Below are 14,339 nucleotides of genomic sequence, written 5' to 3' on the forward strand. Positions count from 1 at the left end.
CGCTAGATCCACACAGGAGCTGCATAGCATGCACCTGTATACTTTCGAACTGAACTGTTTGAGTCATGGCGTAGGGAAGCCGACCGATCTGTTCCCCACGCATTTTTTTTTTTTTATTGGCGCTAGTATGCCCTACGGCATCAGTTAAATAAAAAGGAAAAGTTTTGTTTCCTGTATGAAGGCCAGGAGTTGGCGATGCAGTGGACCGTGCGTCCAGCGCGTCAAGTCAGGTGGTCGGCCGGGGTGGTGGTGAAGGCCGGGTAGTTCCCCACGCATCGCGCAGAATACTTAGCTCGCCGTCGGCGTTTCTTCGCACAAGTGATAAGACGACCGTGCTCTTGCATTCGCGAGTAGGAAATCGCTCATGCCAAGACGTCTGCATGCGCGCCCGTACACAGAGTGGATCTCCAACACAATGGTTGCATGTCTTCCGAGGCGATCGCCCCATATATAACTATGAGTTGCGCCCGTGAATGCGAAATTATCTGTGCAGCTGAATGCAAACACTTTCGCAGTGCTCTGTTGCCTGATCACCCGTATAGCTGTTTATGATTGCGGGGCCATCGATCACGTCTGCAGCGTTCGGCTCTTGCTTCGTCGAAACCGATGGTGAAGCCACTGTTTTTTTTATTTGTTTTTGCAGCTTATCACCGCTTTACGTTGCCGGTTTGGCTTCCGCTGGCGCCGCCGGCTGTGTACATTCCGTGGCACTGTAAGCTACATGTACACGGCCGTGGAATGGCCGGTGCCTCGTGCATCTCATTCCGAACGAACTGGCAAATTTAAATTACCCCGTCCGTGTTCTGCATTCGCACTCGCTGTCTGTGGCAGCAATGATGATGTCGTGACCTTCGCAGGGTGGTCGGAACTGTGAAGCCTTGCATGGAAGACAACAATTGGTCTGCATCGTCGGCGCGTACAGCTAACAGCCGAAGCGACCTATTGCCTTCGCGCAAATGTGTTTCTGTAGTGGTTCCCTACCGTTACTTTGAATGCTAAGCGTTCACGTCCTACGAGCAGCTACGGCCGTTAGTGCCAAAAAAGCTCGTTGATCGCGTTTCAATACGTTGCCCACATCGATTTCTCGAGTTATTGAACTTAGCTGAGAATAGTTTACAAATCAAAACGCAGGCAGCAGCTCGAATGTAATATATACTCTCGAAAGAGTTTATTCACGTCCGTGAAGAGTAGGGTAAATAATGACATTGTTTCGGAACACAACTGGTTATCTACGGCGAATATAGCGAACATGTTCTTATATCGTTGTTGTTTCAATGATTGTCGTTGCTGCCCTGTATCACCACGAATTAAGCACACACACACACACACACACACACACACACACACACACACACACACACACACACACACACACACACACACACACACACACACACAGCACAAAGGCCATAACGTAACCAGTCACCTCCTATAGTCCTCTTCGAAAACCTCCATCACACAAGGTTTCATTCGAGCGGCTTCTGCGCGAATTGATGTTGGTATTATGTAGTAATAGCTATGGTATAGAATAGCAGAGAGCCGAGATAGTTCACACGCATCCATTGAAAAAAACTTGGCACGCAAACACGGACACAACAGAAAAGTTGAAACAATGACTAACAACAAAAAAGGCCAACAGCGAAGAAAAAGAAAGTATATAGAGTCAAAAACTTATGTGCACATGCCCAGGTAAAACGCGATACTTATATCAATCCGCCACGCGTGGGGGCCTCTACGCGTGAGAGATAACTGCCCAGGCATTAAGCATGAATGGTCTTAGCATGAGCCTTTTAGTATGAATAGCCATGGTGCTTTCATGAGTCCGCCAGGTGGCGAATGCTACTGACGGCTAATAAAGATGACTGGTTGCGTTACGGCATTTATGCTTTTATTAGTTCCACTTTAAACAATTCTGTGCTGTTTAGTACGTGCCAAACTAACCAGGATTTCTGATTTTTTGCGCATTACAGATATAAGACGCCGAAAGCTTCACTTGAATCGCTGGTGTGGCCAGGGGGCATAGGAGGTGGCAAAGCGCCTTTTCTTCCCGCCTCCCAAAATTTAACATTTTTGAGTGTGTATATATGCCCGCACAGATACCAATGCACGCACGTACATAAAGTGTGGTTAACCCTTTCCCTGCCCACAATAAAATTAATTTCTGGCTACAGACTCTGAAAGAGCACCCCTTGTGTTGCAAGTGTGGTCGAGGCAGGGCATAAAGTCTATCATCATTGCAAAGGGATATATATATATATATATATATATATATATATATATATAGTTATGCAAATGAGTATATTAGCGTTATTATTTCTCCGCACACATCAATACTGCCACAAAATCAACAACACTAGTGCTCGTCAAATAGGTGCAGCAGCGCTACAAATGGGATCGAATCTCAGCTGCGGCGGCTGCATTTTTGATGGAGGCGAAAATGCTGTAAGCCCGTGTGCTCAGCGAAATTTCCCGGAGCCCTCCACTACGGCGTGTCTCACAATCCTATGGTGGTTCTTGGACGTTAATTCACATATACCAATCAAGTGCTACAGATTACCTAACAATGGGTGGGGGGGGGGCAGATGCTCCATAAAGGGGGGCCCAGCCTTGACTTTAATCCCTGGGTTGAAGTGATGTTGGTGCATTATCATTTTTTTTCTGGATAGCACTTCTAAGGAGCGGCCGTGGCACTTCGTAGTGGTCCAGTTTACTGCTATTTCAGTCTGTATAACTATTCAAAGGGAACTACAGGCTAACCACGTGTAACTTTGTATTCAATTTCTCGCGCAGCTGGTGAATCAGCAACAGGCAGCGAGAAATCGACTACGAGCCAGGAGCACACTACTAAGGCGGCGACATATGGACATTGTGAGTAGCACGAGTGGACGTCTTCTTGTTGTTGTTGTTTTTTTTTCTTTGTTTTGTTGCGCGTGTTCATGTCGTACGACTAATAAGCAAAAAAGAAAAGTAACAAGGATAATAGATAGGTCTCAAAAGGGCGCAAATTTGTGCATCGTAATGTGGTAGTCAATTCACTTCGATACCTTTATTGTGCTCAATATTATTTATAACCGCGTTTAAGAACGTTACCTCAGGTGACGCCCAGAGCGTGACTTCATCGAAGGTTACCTTCACCCTGAGCGTGCCCGTGCATGTTTGCAAGGCTCCTTGCATTTTCGCTCATTATGGATGTCATGTTTTTTTTTTATGAGAGGAGCACTCATTATGACGAGCACTTCATGTGCCCTCTACGGTGTTAGTGCATGCAATCAAGCTCCCCAAAGCTGCAGACGTCCTCACTTCGCTAACTAATGCACCCTGTTTTAAAAAGCTATAGCTGCATTCACCTGTCTATACGCGGATTATTTTAAGGTCGCGCTCAGAAATACCGAGGACGTGCTATTGTGAGGCTGAAACTTCCAGCCTAGGGCAACGCAAAAAAAAAAAAACAGCCGAATGCACGAAAGGGCGCGCCCGACAACCTTCAACATTTAATATTATATTATCCCTCCCCCCTTCTCTCTACACCTGCACAGACGCGACACTTCATCTTCATGCACACGGTCCCGTCATGCTAACAAGAGTTGGCACGAGGCGGAACGTGATCAGCTTTCCGCGTTCGTTGCCCAGCGATAATGTATATAGAGCGAAGCGAAAGAAAATGTCTCTCCCTGTTAACGTCCGTGTTCGCTAATGGATATTCGTTACGCAGCACCGCTAAAATGGAGGGCTACGCTGCGAGTAAACACGCATAGAGTTCCTTGCGGCTGCCTTCTATTCAACTGATCATCTATAGTTACCCTGCTTTCATTCATTCCAAAAATTGAATAAAGAGGCGTAACCACCGACATGCTGTCCACGTTAAGGGAAGTGCTGTTACCGTATATCCCTATTATGACGGGCCTCTGTATCTACACGGCCGATCCCGCGCGCTATAAACATTGGTCTTTCTTCTGTTAGTGTTTGTTAGTATATATAGCCTGTACAACGCCACAGACCCTGCTGCCCATGGCGATAACATGCTATTTGCTCGTTTTTTTTTATACATGTGTACCGTCTTTTATACATGTCTAGAGCTGGCATTCAATAGAGGCTCTTAGAACTTTCGAAACATCGCAAAGCAACACGGGGGTGTATCTGATATAGGAGCATTAGTCGACGAAGACGAAAACCGCGTCTCGTGTGTGTATGCACTTTGCGTGCTCATATAACCGTTGCGTGGTACGGACAGCATGTACACTGTCGTCCTTTATGAAAGGGAACACGCGAACGCGTGGCCTGCGCTCTGCGGCGGCTGCCTACAGCCCCATCAACCGACAGCAAAAGGAAACACGTTCGTTTTCAGCGTAGCCTGTTGCCGAAAAACAAATAACTATATTATGGCCGGTAGATAAGCGCTGCTAGATTGCACTCCCTCTCTGCTCACGCTTGCAGTGCGTAGTACGCGGATAACATATCAAACGTTGTTCGCGACCACGGCGCAAGCTGCAGTGATCCCCCGTTATCGCTCACCGCGCGAGCGGTAAGAGAACGTAATCTAGCAGCGCTTGTCTACCGCCCATGACTCGTTATCTTGCTTGACCATAGATGACGCCAAAAGCGAACATGTTTTCTTTAGCTGTCGGTTGATGGGGCTGTAGGCAGCCGCCGCAGAGCGCAGGCCACGCGTTCGCGTGTTCCCTTTCATAAAGAACGACAGTGTACAGTATGTGCGCATATAACACACGATTGTGCTTCGCATTTTTCCGTGACCACTGACGATTCTGAACGGACCAGTCGAGCGAGCTGACTTTTCGGGCTGAACTAACGCATTCCCTTTTCGCACGCCGCGTCCCTGTTTACAAACTCGGGTTTCAGAGCGATCGCGAGAAGCACCGTCGTTAATGGAATTCAAACGCGGAGGTCAGGCGCCGGTTCATGGAGGCTGCCGGGCGGGGGCGTAGCTAACGGTAGCCAAAGGAATAACACGCAGTTGCATACACCCGCAGCGATATTTCCCGGAAAAAAAAAAGAACAGACGCATCGGTGAAGTCGGGAGAGCAGCGTCCGCTATACGCTGCGCGTTCTCGGCGCACAAAAGTTCGTAGCTGGCGCATGCACGCCCACGCCGGCTCGATCGCGCCGACGCCGCCCACCTACGATGTCGCCAGGAAAAGAAGAAGAGCACGCGCAGACCTCTATACATCCGCATAAGCCGCCGCCCTGTTTCTCTTCGTTTTGTGTTTCGCGTAAAAGGGAAACTCGGCAGCGGCAATCAAAACGCGGTGCGAGACGGCGCCGCGCGTGGGCGAGTAAAGCCCATTCGAGAGGCACTCCCGCATATTTGAACGGGCGCCGCGCACCTGTGTGCCACCACGCAATGTTTGGCGATGAGATGAGCGTCCGCCCACGCGCACTTCCCTGCGCCGAGAGACGGTATACAGCGTCGCGATGCCCGATCAGTTGCTGGAAGCGCGAAAAAAAGCGGCAGTTTCGCAGCACCTTGTGCATACTTTTGTCGCTCTGCACTGCAATGTAGCACTTTCCGTTTACACGCTCAAAAAAAAAAAAATCACCCAGTTCCACGCCGTGAAAACCGTCGCACAGTGAAGCTGTAAACGCGCAAGCGTGTATGGGGCTTGGCTAGCGATATCACGCGTGGTGCCGGAAATATGCTGCCAATTTGAAATAAGCGCGCTTACACATTTCAGTCACCATCGTCATGATCGTGATTATATCGAGCATCATCATTATAATTTCACTTCATTTCATTTATTCGTCCACTATCTGGTCACGTGACCTGCGTGACCCTTATTACTTGCTTCTATACCATGTATGCGGTGACAAGGGACAGACTAAGTACAAAATGAATGATCGATCCACATTATTGTGTATATATGTGAATTAAACCTGGGAGTGTCAGTCAGCGCCACCAGCATCCATGGCGGCGAGTTTGGCGTCACGTAGCACGTGAACTTATTGCGGGCTGCCAGCTGACCAATAAGAGTCCTTCGTATACTACCCAAAGGCACCAAGTCTGTCAGTACGAGACTCTCGTTAATGAATGCAGGAAGGTAGTGCATCCTTAAAGTCTCGTGGTTTTTTCTTGTTAGACACGCTAATAATGAGATCTAACAGAGAAGACAGAGAGAGATAAAGATGCAAGGAAGGGCAGGGAGGTTAACCAGACGCATAGCCGGTTTGCTACCCTGCACTGCGGAAGGGATGAAGGGGAGAAAATAGGTTGCAGAGAGATAAGAAGGTACACACAATTACGAGCACACTCAGGGGAACACACACAGTCTACAGGTGGTCGCTCAGGTTTGTTGACATCAAGTAAAGTAGGAGTGCTTTAGTCGCTTCCTGCGCAACTGAGGCAGATGCCCAAGGTCCTAGAATCTTCTGCACACAAAATGATCTGGAGTCAAGTTGATTCAAAACCATCCGGAGCTGACATCGCTGTGTGTCGTTGCAAGCTCAGCTGCACAGGACGTGTTCAATGGTCTCCTCAGCTCCGCAGCAGTCGCACCTAGAGGTGTCTGCCATACGAATGCGAAAGGAGTACACCTTTGTGAATGCAACACCCAACCAAAGGCGGCATAACAGAGTCGCATCGGAGCGGGAAAGTTGTGATGGTAGCTTTATCTTGAGCGAAGGATCCAGTTCATATAATTGACATCTTTGGAAGCTGGTAGACGACCAGAACGTGCGTGTAAGATCTCGAGCCAGCAGGTAAAGTTGTCTTGCTGCATCATTCCTTGATAAAGGAATCGGGACTAATGCAAGGAAAGTATAGGGGAAGCTATTTGACTTAATTGTAATGTAAATGTGAGATTGTAGGAATAAACAACTTTAGTTATTTGGAGATCGCAGGTTCAGTTCCTGACCACGGCAAGTTATCTTTTCATCCACTTTTCTTTCACATTTATATTACAATTAGGTGTAACAACCTCCCCTATACTTACCTTGCATTATTGTCTGTTAGATTTCACTAATATTGTGTCCGATAACAAGAAAAAGAAACGAGCCCTTAAGCACCCACTTCACACACACACACACACACACACACACACACACACACACACACACACATATATATATATATATATATATATATATATATATATATATATATATATATATATATATATATATATATATATATATATTATGTTGCGTTATCCTTTACTGGAAAATACATAGATACGTAATTCTAAATAACCTTGTCTTGTCTTTCTTAGACTGCGCTGAAAATTCCACGCTAAGCACGAAAGAAGGCCTGCAGAAGGCTATCGTTTTTAGACAGCATTTGCAGCTAAGTGCAACACGGCGCGCCGCGCTATCTATCCGCTGTTGTGGTAAGCGCTGCAGCGCAGTGTTCGGCCGCTGACCCGATAGCCGCAAGTTCGGTCCCGACTGCGCTGGTCGCATTTCGAAGGAGGCGATATGCTGGAGGCCCATGCGCACGTAAAATAACTCCAGAAGGTCAAAATTTTCGCAGTCCTCTAACGTGTCTCAAAATTATGTGATGATATTGCCTCCTATAGAACCCCACAAAGTATTAATAATTTTTACTTATACAGGTTGTTTCGGTTAACTTGCTTCAAGCATGTTCTGTGATTTACCTCAGTAATAAAAAAGAAAATCTAAAAAAAAAAAACATTTAACAGGGCTGTTATTTTTGCATCGATGAAATAACCCCGAGTTTGTTCTGCCCAAATGAGAACTTTTGCATTCACCTATGTAGAACTGTATATATGTATATATGCTATTTAGTTTTGAATTCTTTTTTCGTAACAATAAATTGAAAAGGGGTGCATTCCGGTTAACCTATCTGCTTTCTTTCATTCTATTCTGTGAGAAAAAAAAACTGCGTAGCTAAACATACATTCCAACTATTCTATAGTATATTGCGTACACTAAGTACACTGAGTACACTGTTTTGTAGGTTAATTAGACAATTTTTGTAATCACCCAGCTTATCAGATTATCAGTTATTTTAGCATGAATTAAATATTTTAACGTTTCGGAACCAGTGCAGCAACATTGGTATTCAATTTTTCTTTGCTAAAGTTACCAATCAAAAGTTGATTAAGCAGCCTGAATCGCCCAACTTGGCGGATGTGAAAAAAAAAAAAAAACATCCCGGCTATTTATAGCTGAGAACAATACTGGGCCGCTTCGATACACGTGTAGAGGATACGCTAGTTTCTTTAATAATAGGCGCAACTTAGCTGAGACACCTAGTTAGTTGCCCGATGTCCCGCGCACGGTAGTCTCCCGAGTCACGTTATCCGGATGCAAATGTTCCGCTAACGCGCCACGCGCGGCGCTGGCTACCACGCTGCGATTCGCCGAAACGCTCTGTTGTCGACAGCGGCTCCCTCAGAAGCACCGACGCTGCTGCGACGCACAATGGGACGCCCCGGAAGGAGCGCGTTGCGTGAGTACATGCGGCCGACGCAGAGGCAGCGGCGCGGAGAAACCAACATCCGACTTCCTACCCCTTCGGACATCAAATAAAAACTCGGGAGTTTTCGACGCTCGGCAGCGCGACATTCGGGCGCGTGCGAAATGCGTCAGGCCGAGAGCGCTGTCCGCTCGCTCGACGCCGACGGGAAGCGCGCGCGAGAATGCGTGCGGAGCCGGTGAATAGCGAGACATCAGCCGCATCCTTCGAGCTTCATTGTGGAGGTTCGCTCGCCCACTCCACTCCACACAGGACGGACGACGTCAGGGCTGCCCCCCGTTGCGATGGCCACACACACACACACACACATTCTTTCTCTCCACACACACACACACACACACACACACACACACACACACACACACACACACACACACACACACACACACACACATATATATATATATATATATATATATATATATATATATATATATATATATATATATATATATATATATATATATATATATATATATATATATATAGAGAGAGAGAGAGAGAGAGAGAGAGAGAGGAGCTGCTTAGTTACCCAGGTTGCGTCGAGGTCACTCTCAATGAACGCGCTGCATCCGCTTGCGCGGATCAGCTGATCCTCTGCGCCCGTTACAAGGCGCCCTTGTATCTCTGGCATTGCCGGTGCGTGTCTATTGCCGTCACAAGTAAATGCACGCGGCGCTAGCTTATCGCCATTCCTGTGAATAGGCTCCCTATGTACCATATCGGGCGCGCGATGCCAACAAGTTCTGTTTCTCGTGCGTACGATCCTGTATCGTTTGGTATACCTGCAAGTTCTCCGTTCTCGCGAGAGAGCGGCGACGTAAGCACTCCTATCTTGTTTTCGGCGTTTAAAAGCCTTCGCGGTGCTAGATGTTCACTAACCCACGAAGGCGCGAACCGACACCACAGGCCGAGCATTTGCGAGTGATTATTCTTTCGGTAAGTAGACGTGAGCCTCGATTTCTTCCTCCCTTCTCCAAAAAGAAAGAAAAGAAACTGCTTGACCGTGCCAGCGAAACAGACAGCCGAGCGTAAACTGCAAGAAGAAAACACAGATAAAGCGTGCAGCTTTCGACAAAAGTGTGCTGTACCAACGCTCGTTATGAGGCGCATAATATTTGTGCTGTTACCTATCCCGTGGCCCTTGCGTACACGGTACACCAGTTTACACCCTCAAAGGGGCTGGCCCTGCCTATAACTAACATCCTTACACCTTAGGAAACGGCTGTATTTACGGATCGAAGTACCCTTACCCTGGGGTGTTGCCGATAGCCTAATACGCTCGTATCACTGAAAAACCGTGAGAACCAACTGTAGTCATGGTATCTCAGGCCACTGTTTAGTGCGAGTGGGGAGAGTGGCGTAGCCAGTAAGTGCCACATAGAGGTACTGCATACACACTAACTCGAGGGCCACAAGAGTTCGTCCACCCCCCTCCCCTCCACCACCGAAATTTTCTAATGGGACACAGAGGAAAAAGTTATGCTCCACTACATCCGCCTTCCCATCCATTAAGGTGCCCCCCCCCCCCCTCCACCGAACAAAATTGCTTACGCCCTTGATTGGGGATCTTTCTGTTCTGTACAAAAGAACAATAAACATGAACAGAATAGGCGTAAAGTTATATGGTGTGCTTGTAGCTCGCGCTAAAAGGTACAGATATTTTGATCTAAACTCGCATAATATCTCACAACTTTCAATCAGCTAGTCTTGTCATCTGGCACGTTATCATATGGGCCAAATGTTTCTGGACAACCCATAACACCCTCAGCTCCAAAAGGGTGTTTTCTAAGGGCTAGTTGTGGAACGAAAACACCCATACACCTGAAAATTTGCATATTATCGTAAAGCAAAAGGTGTTTGTCTTGCTTGAAGCCGCCTTAAAATTGGAAAATGGTTTAGTGTACAAAAAGAGTTGTACAGGGAGAACAGGATGCTTTATGTATGGCTTCGCAGCACCGGAAATACCACCGTAGTGCCACCGCACGGTCAAGCATAGACTTTTGTCCAAAAACCAGTGGACGCTCTTCTGTTTCAAAGACAAACTAACGTGCTAACTTTGTACAGAATCCATAAATAACTTGGGCAGAAAGAGAGGAAAAATCCTGTTATTTTTGCTATTTTGTACAAAATCTGTTTGCAGTCTACAGAAAGACAGAGGAGCCAGGTATAAATGATGGAGCTTCCCTTCGCTGAAAGTGGTTTGAGGTTATTAACGACTTTTATTTCGGCAATCCACAAGAAAGCAGCATCGTGGGGTGGATTGAAGGATGTGGCGACGGGTAGTGAAGTTCTGAAGAGAGCAAAAAAAAAAAAAAGGAAATACCACCGTCACAAGATATCAGCACCCAAACCGCCGAGCGCCTGGTCGGGGCGTCTTTCTCTCGATTAGGAATACCAGTAATCGATCCCAGTACGTCAGACATTCGAAGCGGACACTGTACTCTTGACACGGCTGCCATATCATATATATGTTCAATGCAAATCGTGCCGATAAATTTACATTTGACTGAGTAACTCCGTCCTTGCCACTTTTAGCTTTCTCTCTCTGATTTGTCTTTGGTCAGAGCACGCGGCCTTGGTGACTGTCCTCCTACGCCTGCTTGGTCCGAAAAAAAAAAATTAACCACCGGCTGGTTCTCAGGCTTCCTTGCATAGGCACGACCGGCGAGCTCATCCAGTCGGTCGCGGTTGCCCGTTAGCGACGAGAGATAGACACATGGTTACTGCGCGTGCAAGAGGAGACGTCACGCGCTGTTACCTGACAAACTGGAAGAAAAGAGAAGCAGCTTGTGCGGCGCAGACAGCAAATAAATAGCGAGGCCCCATCCCTGTCTCCATGAGCAGTTTCGCACCGTTTGGTGTGGAGAGAAGCTGCGGCGCGTTCGGCTGCACTGCGGGTTTAAGGATGTGCACCGACTCCTCTTCGGTCGCCCCGCACACACGTGACCGAGTCGGGACCGAAGGAAAACGCCGTGGCGACGCTTGACCTGTTTTCGGCAGCGTTCGGCGGCGGCTCATTGACGCCTCTTCGATGCCTTTGTGCGCGGCCGCTCGCGACTTTCGGCGCGCCCGTTTTCAATGGCGACAAAGAGAGTCCCCCTCTCTCTCCCCTAGAAACCTCGCCTTCCTCCTCGTCCACTTGAGCTATGTCGCTTCGTTGACGACGCCAGAGCCAAATGAGCTCCTCTGCAAGACTGGTTAATTAAGGCCACGCTTCCGTCGGCGGGCAGTGCGTTCAACTCTCCAGCTAAGACAAAGGGCAGGCTGTGTGTCCGTTCCGGGTTCCGCAGCTGGTTCGGCGGGAAGTTCAATTTAAAGAGCCAGAGCGGTGACAGACAAAAGAGCCGGAGGTCAGCACACACACACACACTATAATACAACTGAACTTTGTGGAGGTGGGGCATTCTCGTCAACGAATGCTATATATATATATATATATATATATATATATATATATATATATATATATATATATATATATATATATATATATATATATATATATATATATATATATATATATATATATATATATATATATATATATATATATTTATATATATACCAGTGTGTGTGAGCGAGTGAGAAGGAGAAAGATAGAGACACTGATCGCTCATCAGCCGGTGCATGCTTTACCCACGTGAAAGCTACTGTCACGTTCAAAAGCGTCTTTTACGCGCAAGCGTATATGCCTCATCTGTCAAAATGGTGTCGCGGAGTTTGCCCGCGCAAAGCAACGCCACCATTTAATAATGTTCCACGCGCGACGTACGTCGCCGCGATATCCCGAGCACCCTCCAGCCGCGCCTTTTGATGGGACGATACAAATGGCTCTGACGGTAAGTGGGAAAGTCAACGACAGCTCATTCATACGAGCTGTATTAAAGCAATTAATTACCGTTCCCAATAAACCTTATAAAGGCGCTCCACTTTAAATCGCGCAACGTCTGCAGAGACGTTCGAGCTTCCTGCAGCTGCTGTTATCTCTCTCTCTCCCTCTCTCTTAATGTTCTGGCAAAGTTGAAAGGGACTTTATGCTGTGTCGTCTAACGAATTATTGTTCTCCTCTGTTTTTCACCGTATTCTTTTTTTTTTGTAATATCTCTTTTATATCATCTTTTACTCCCCTTGCACTTTCCCCAGCACAGTGTAGCCAGCCGGTCTGAAAACTGGCTAACCTCCCTGTCCGTCGGTTTTTATGTTGCTCCTCCTCCTTCTTAAAACTCATACGAAAGTAATTAATAATGCGACTAACGCTTCCGCATTTCGCTCGATGGCATCCGGTTTTCAACGTCAGCGCTTACCATGTTTTGTCTTCCTTTATCGCTTTCGTGCACCCGTGCTAAATCTTTACTTCCGTGTAACGTTTTCGCGCAGTAAACTACAACGAGATCAGCCACAGGCGTAAGTAACATCACATGCTGTCAGTTTTTGTGGTGCGACATCATTAAGCACCGTTTTATTTCTTTTGCCAGTATGTGGCTGTCCAGTTCAGAAATGATCGAATGACCCTTTGGTTTGTGAGGAATATAACTTATACAGGGTGCCCCAGCTATATTTAGCCAGAGTTTAAAAATATGCCGACACGCGATAACGGCGCGACCAATTGCGTGTTGCTGACCGTTGTCTGGAGTGAATCAGGCTATCTATTGTGTTCGGATTAATTGTTTAATTAGACCCTTTTAACTAACTTCTGAAGGAATGAAGATGGGTCAAACTTTTCCATGAGAAAGTTGTAGATCGGCTAGAAAAAACGTCCGATTAGACAGTTTTGCACTCTATATCTGTTACTTATTAGCATTTTTCTGCTAACTACAAATGCCCGTGAAATATAAAAAAAAATACCCTGTGACATACCCCCTGGCGCGCCTACGCACGCCTTGATTCTGGTGCTCCCTAACGTTCCGCGTACAAACGATACGCTTCCTTCGCACCGGTTCATGACAGTGGTAAGAAGTCACAGTGGTTATCACTTTCGTGGCCGATAGCGAAATGTGTTCATCGCAAAGCCACCATCATCGTTGAGTCTCTCTCGAGACAGCACGATCGGGCAAATGCTATGGTTGTTCGTACGTGGAACGTTATACAGGGAGCACTAGAAGCATCATGCTCACTGGCGCGCGATCCGGGTTGTCGCGTGGTGTTTTTCGGCATTTCGCGGGCGCCCCGCCGCAGTGGCCTAGTGGCTAAGGTACTTGGCTGCTGACCCGCAGGTCGCGGGATCAATCCCGGCTGGGGCGGCTGCATTTCCGATGGAGGCGGAAATGTTGTAGGCCCGTGTGCTCAGATTTGGGTGCACGTTAAACAACCTGAAGTGGTCGAAATTTTCGGAGCCCTCCACTACGGCGCCTCTCATAATCACATGGTGGTTTTGGGACGTTAAACCACACATATCAATCAATCAATGCATTTCGCGGGCATTTGCAGTTAGTAGGAAAACACAAAAAATTAACAGATACAAATGTCCAAACATTCTCATCGGACGCTTTGCAAACTGATGAACAGCTTTGTCGTCGGAATGTCCGGCCCATTTTTGTTGCTTAAAAGTTAGTTAATAAAAGTGACCTAAATAGACGATTGAACAGAACATAAAGAATAGTCTGGCTCACTCCATATGTATATATACATGTATCTTCGAGTAAACTTGACTCGAAACTTGGACACAGACCCAATTTACAAGTCCCACGAAATGAAATGTCGCGCGTATTCAGTTTTATGCAGTCAACAATTCTGCCAGGCTTTTATCAACCTTTCTAGGCCATTCCCTTAGACTGTCTTTGTCTCCTGAAGGGACAGCGACTTCGCCTATATATTTGAGCCCGACAAGCGAGAGTCATAAGTGTTGCGATGCAGTCAATTGTTCGTATGACACCCTGGAATAACATTG

At 46.9% G+C, this 14,339-nt stretch overlaps 1 protein-coding gene across 1 annotated transcript in view; it reads left to right on the top strand.

Annotated features, from left to right (window-relative positions):
- The first annotated feature begins 2,563 nt into the window (after positions 1-2,563).
- The window catches only part of LOC142775333 (uncharacterized), a 111,197-nt gene continuing 99,421 nt past the window's right edge, over positions 2,564-14,339 (top strand). Inside the window, exons 1-2 of the mRNA XM_075876683.1 lie at positions 2,564-2,567; positions 2,791-2,868. Coding sequence (XP_075732798.1) covers positions 2,564-2,567; positions 2,791-2,868 — 82 coding nt within the window. The remainder of the gene's footprint in view (positions 2,568-2,790; positions 2,869-14,339) is intronic.

The sequence above is a fragment of the Rhipicephalus microplus genome, chromosome X, assembly GCF_043290135.1.
Source record: "Rhipicephalus microplus isolate Deutch F79 chromosome X, USDA_Rmic, whole genome shotgun sequence".
In the NCBI taxonomy this organism is placed as follows: Eukaryota; Metazoa; Arthropoda; class Arachnida; order Ixodida; family Ixodidae; genus Rhipicephalus; species Rhipicephalus microplus.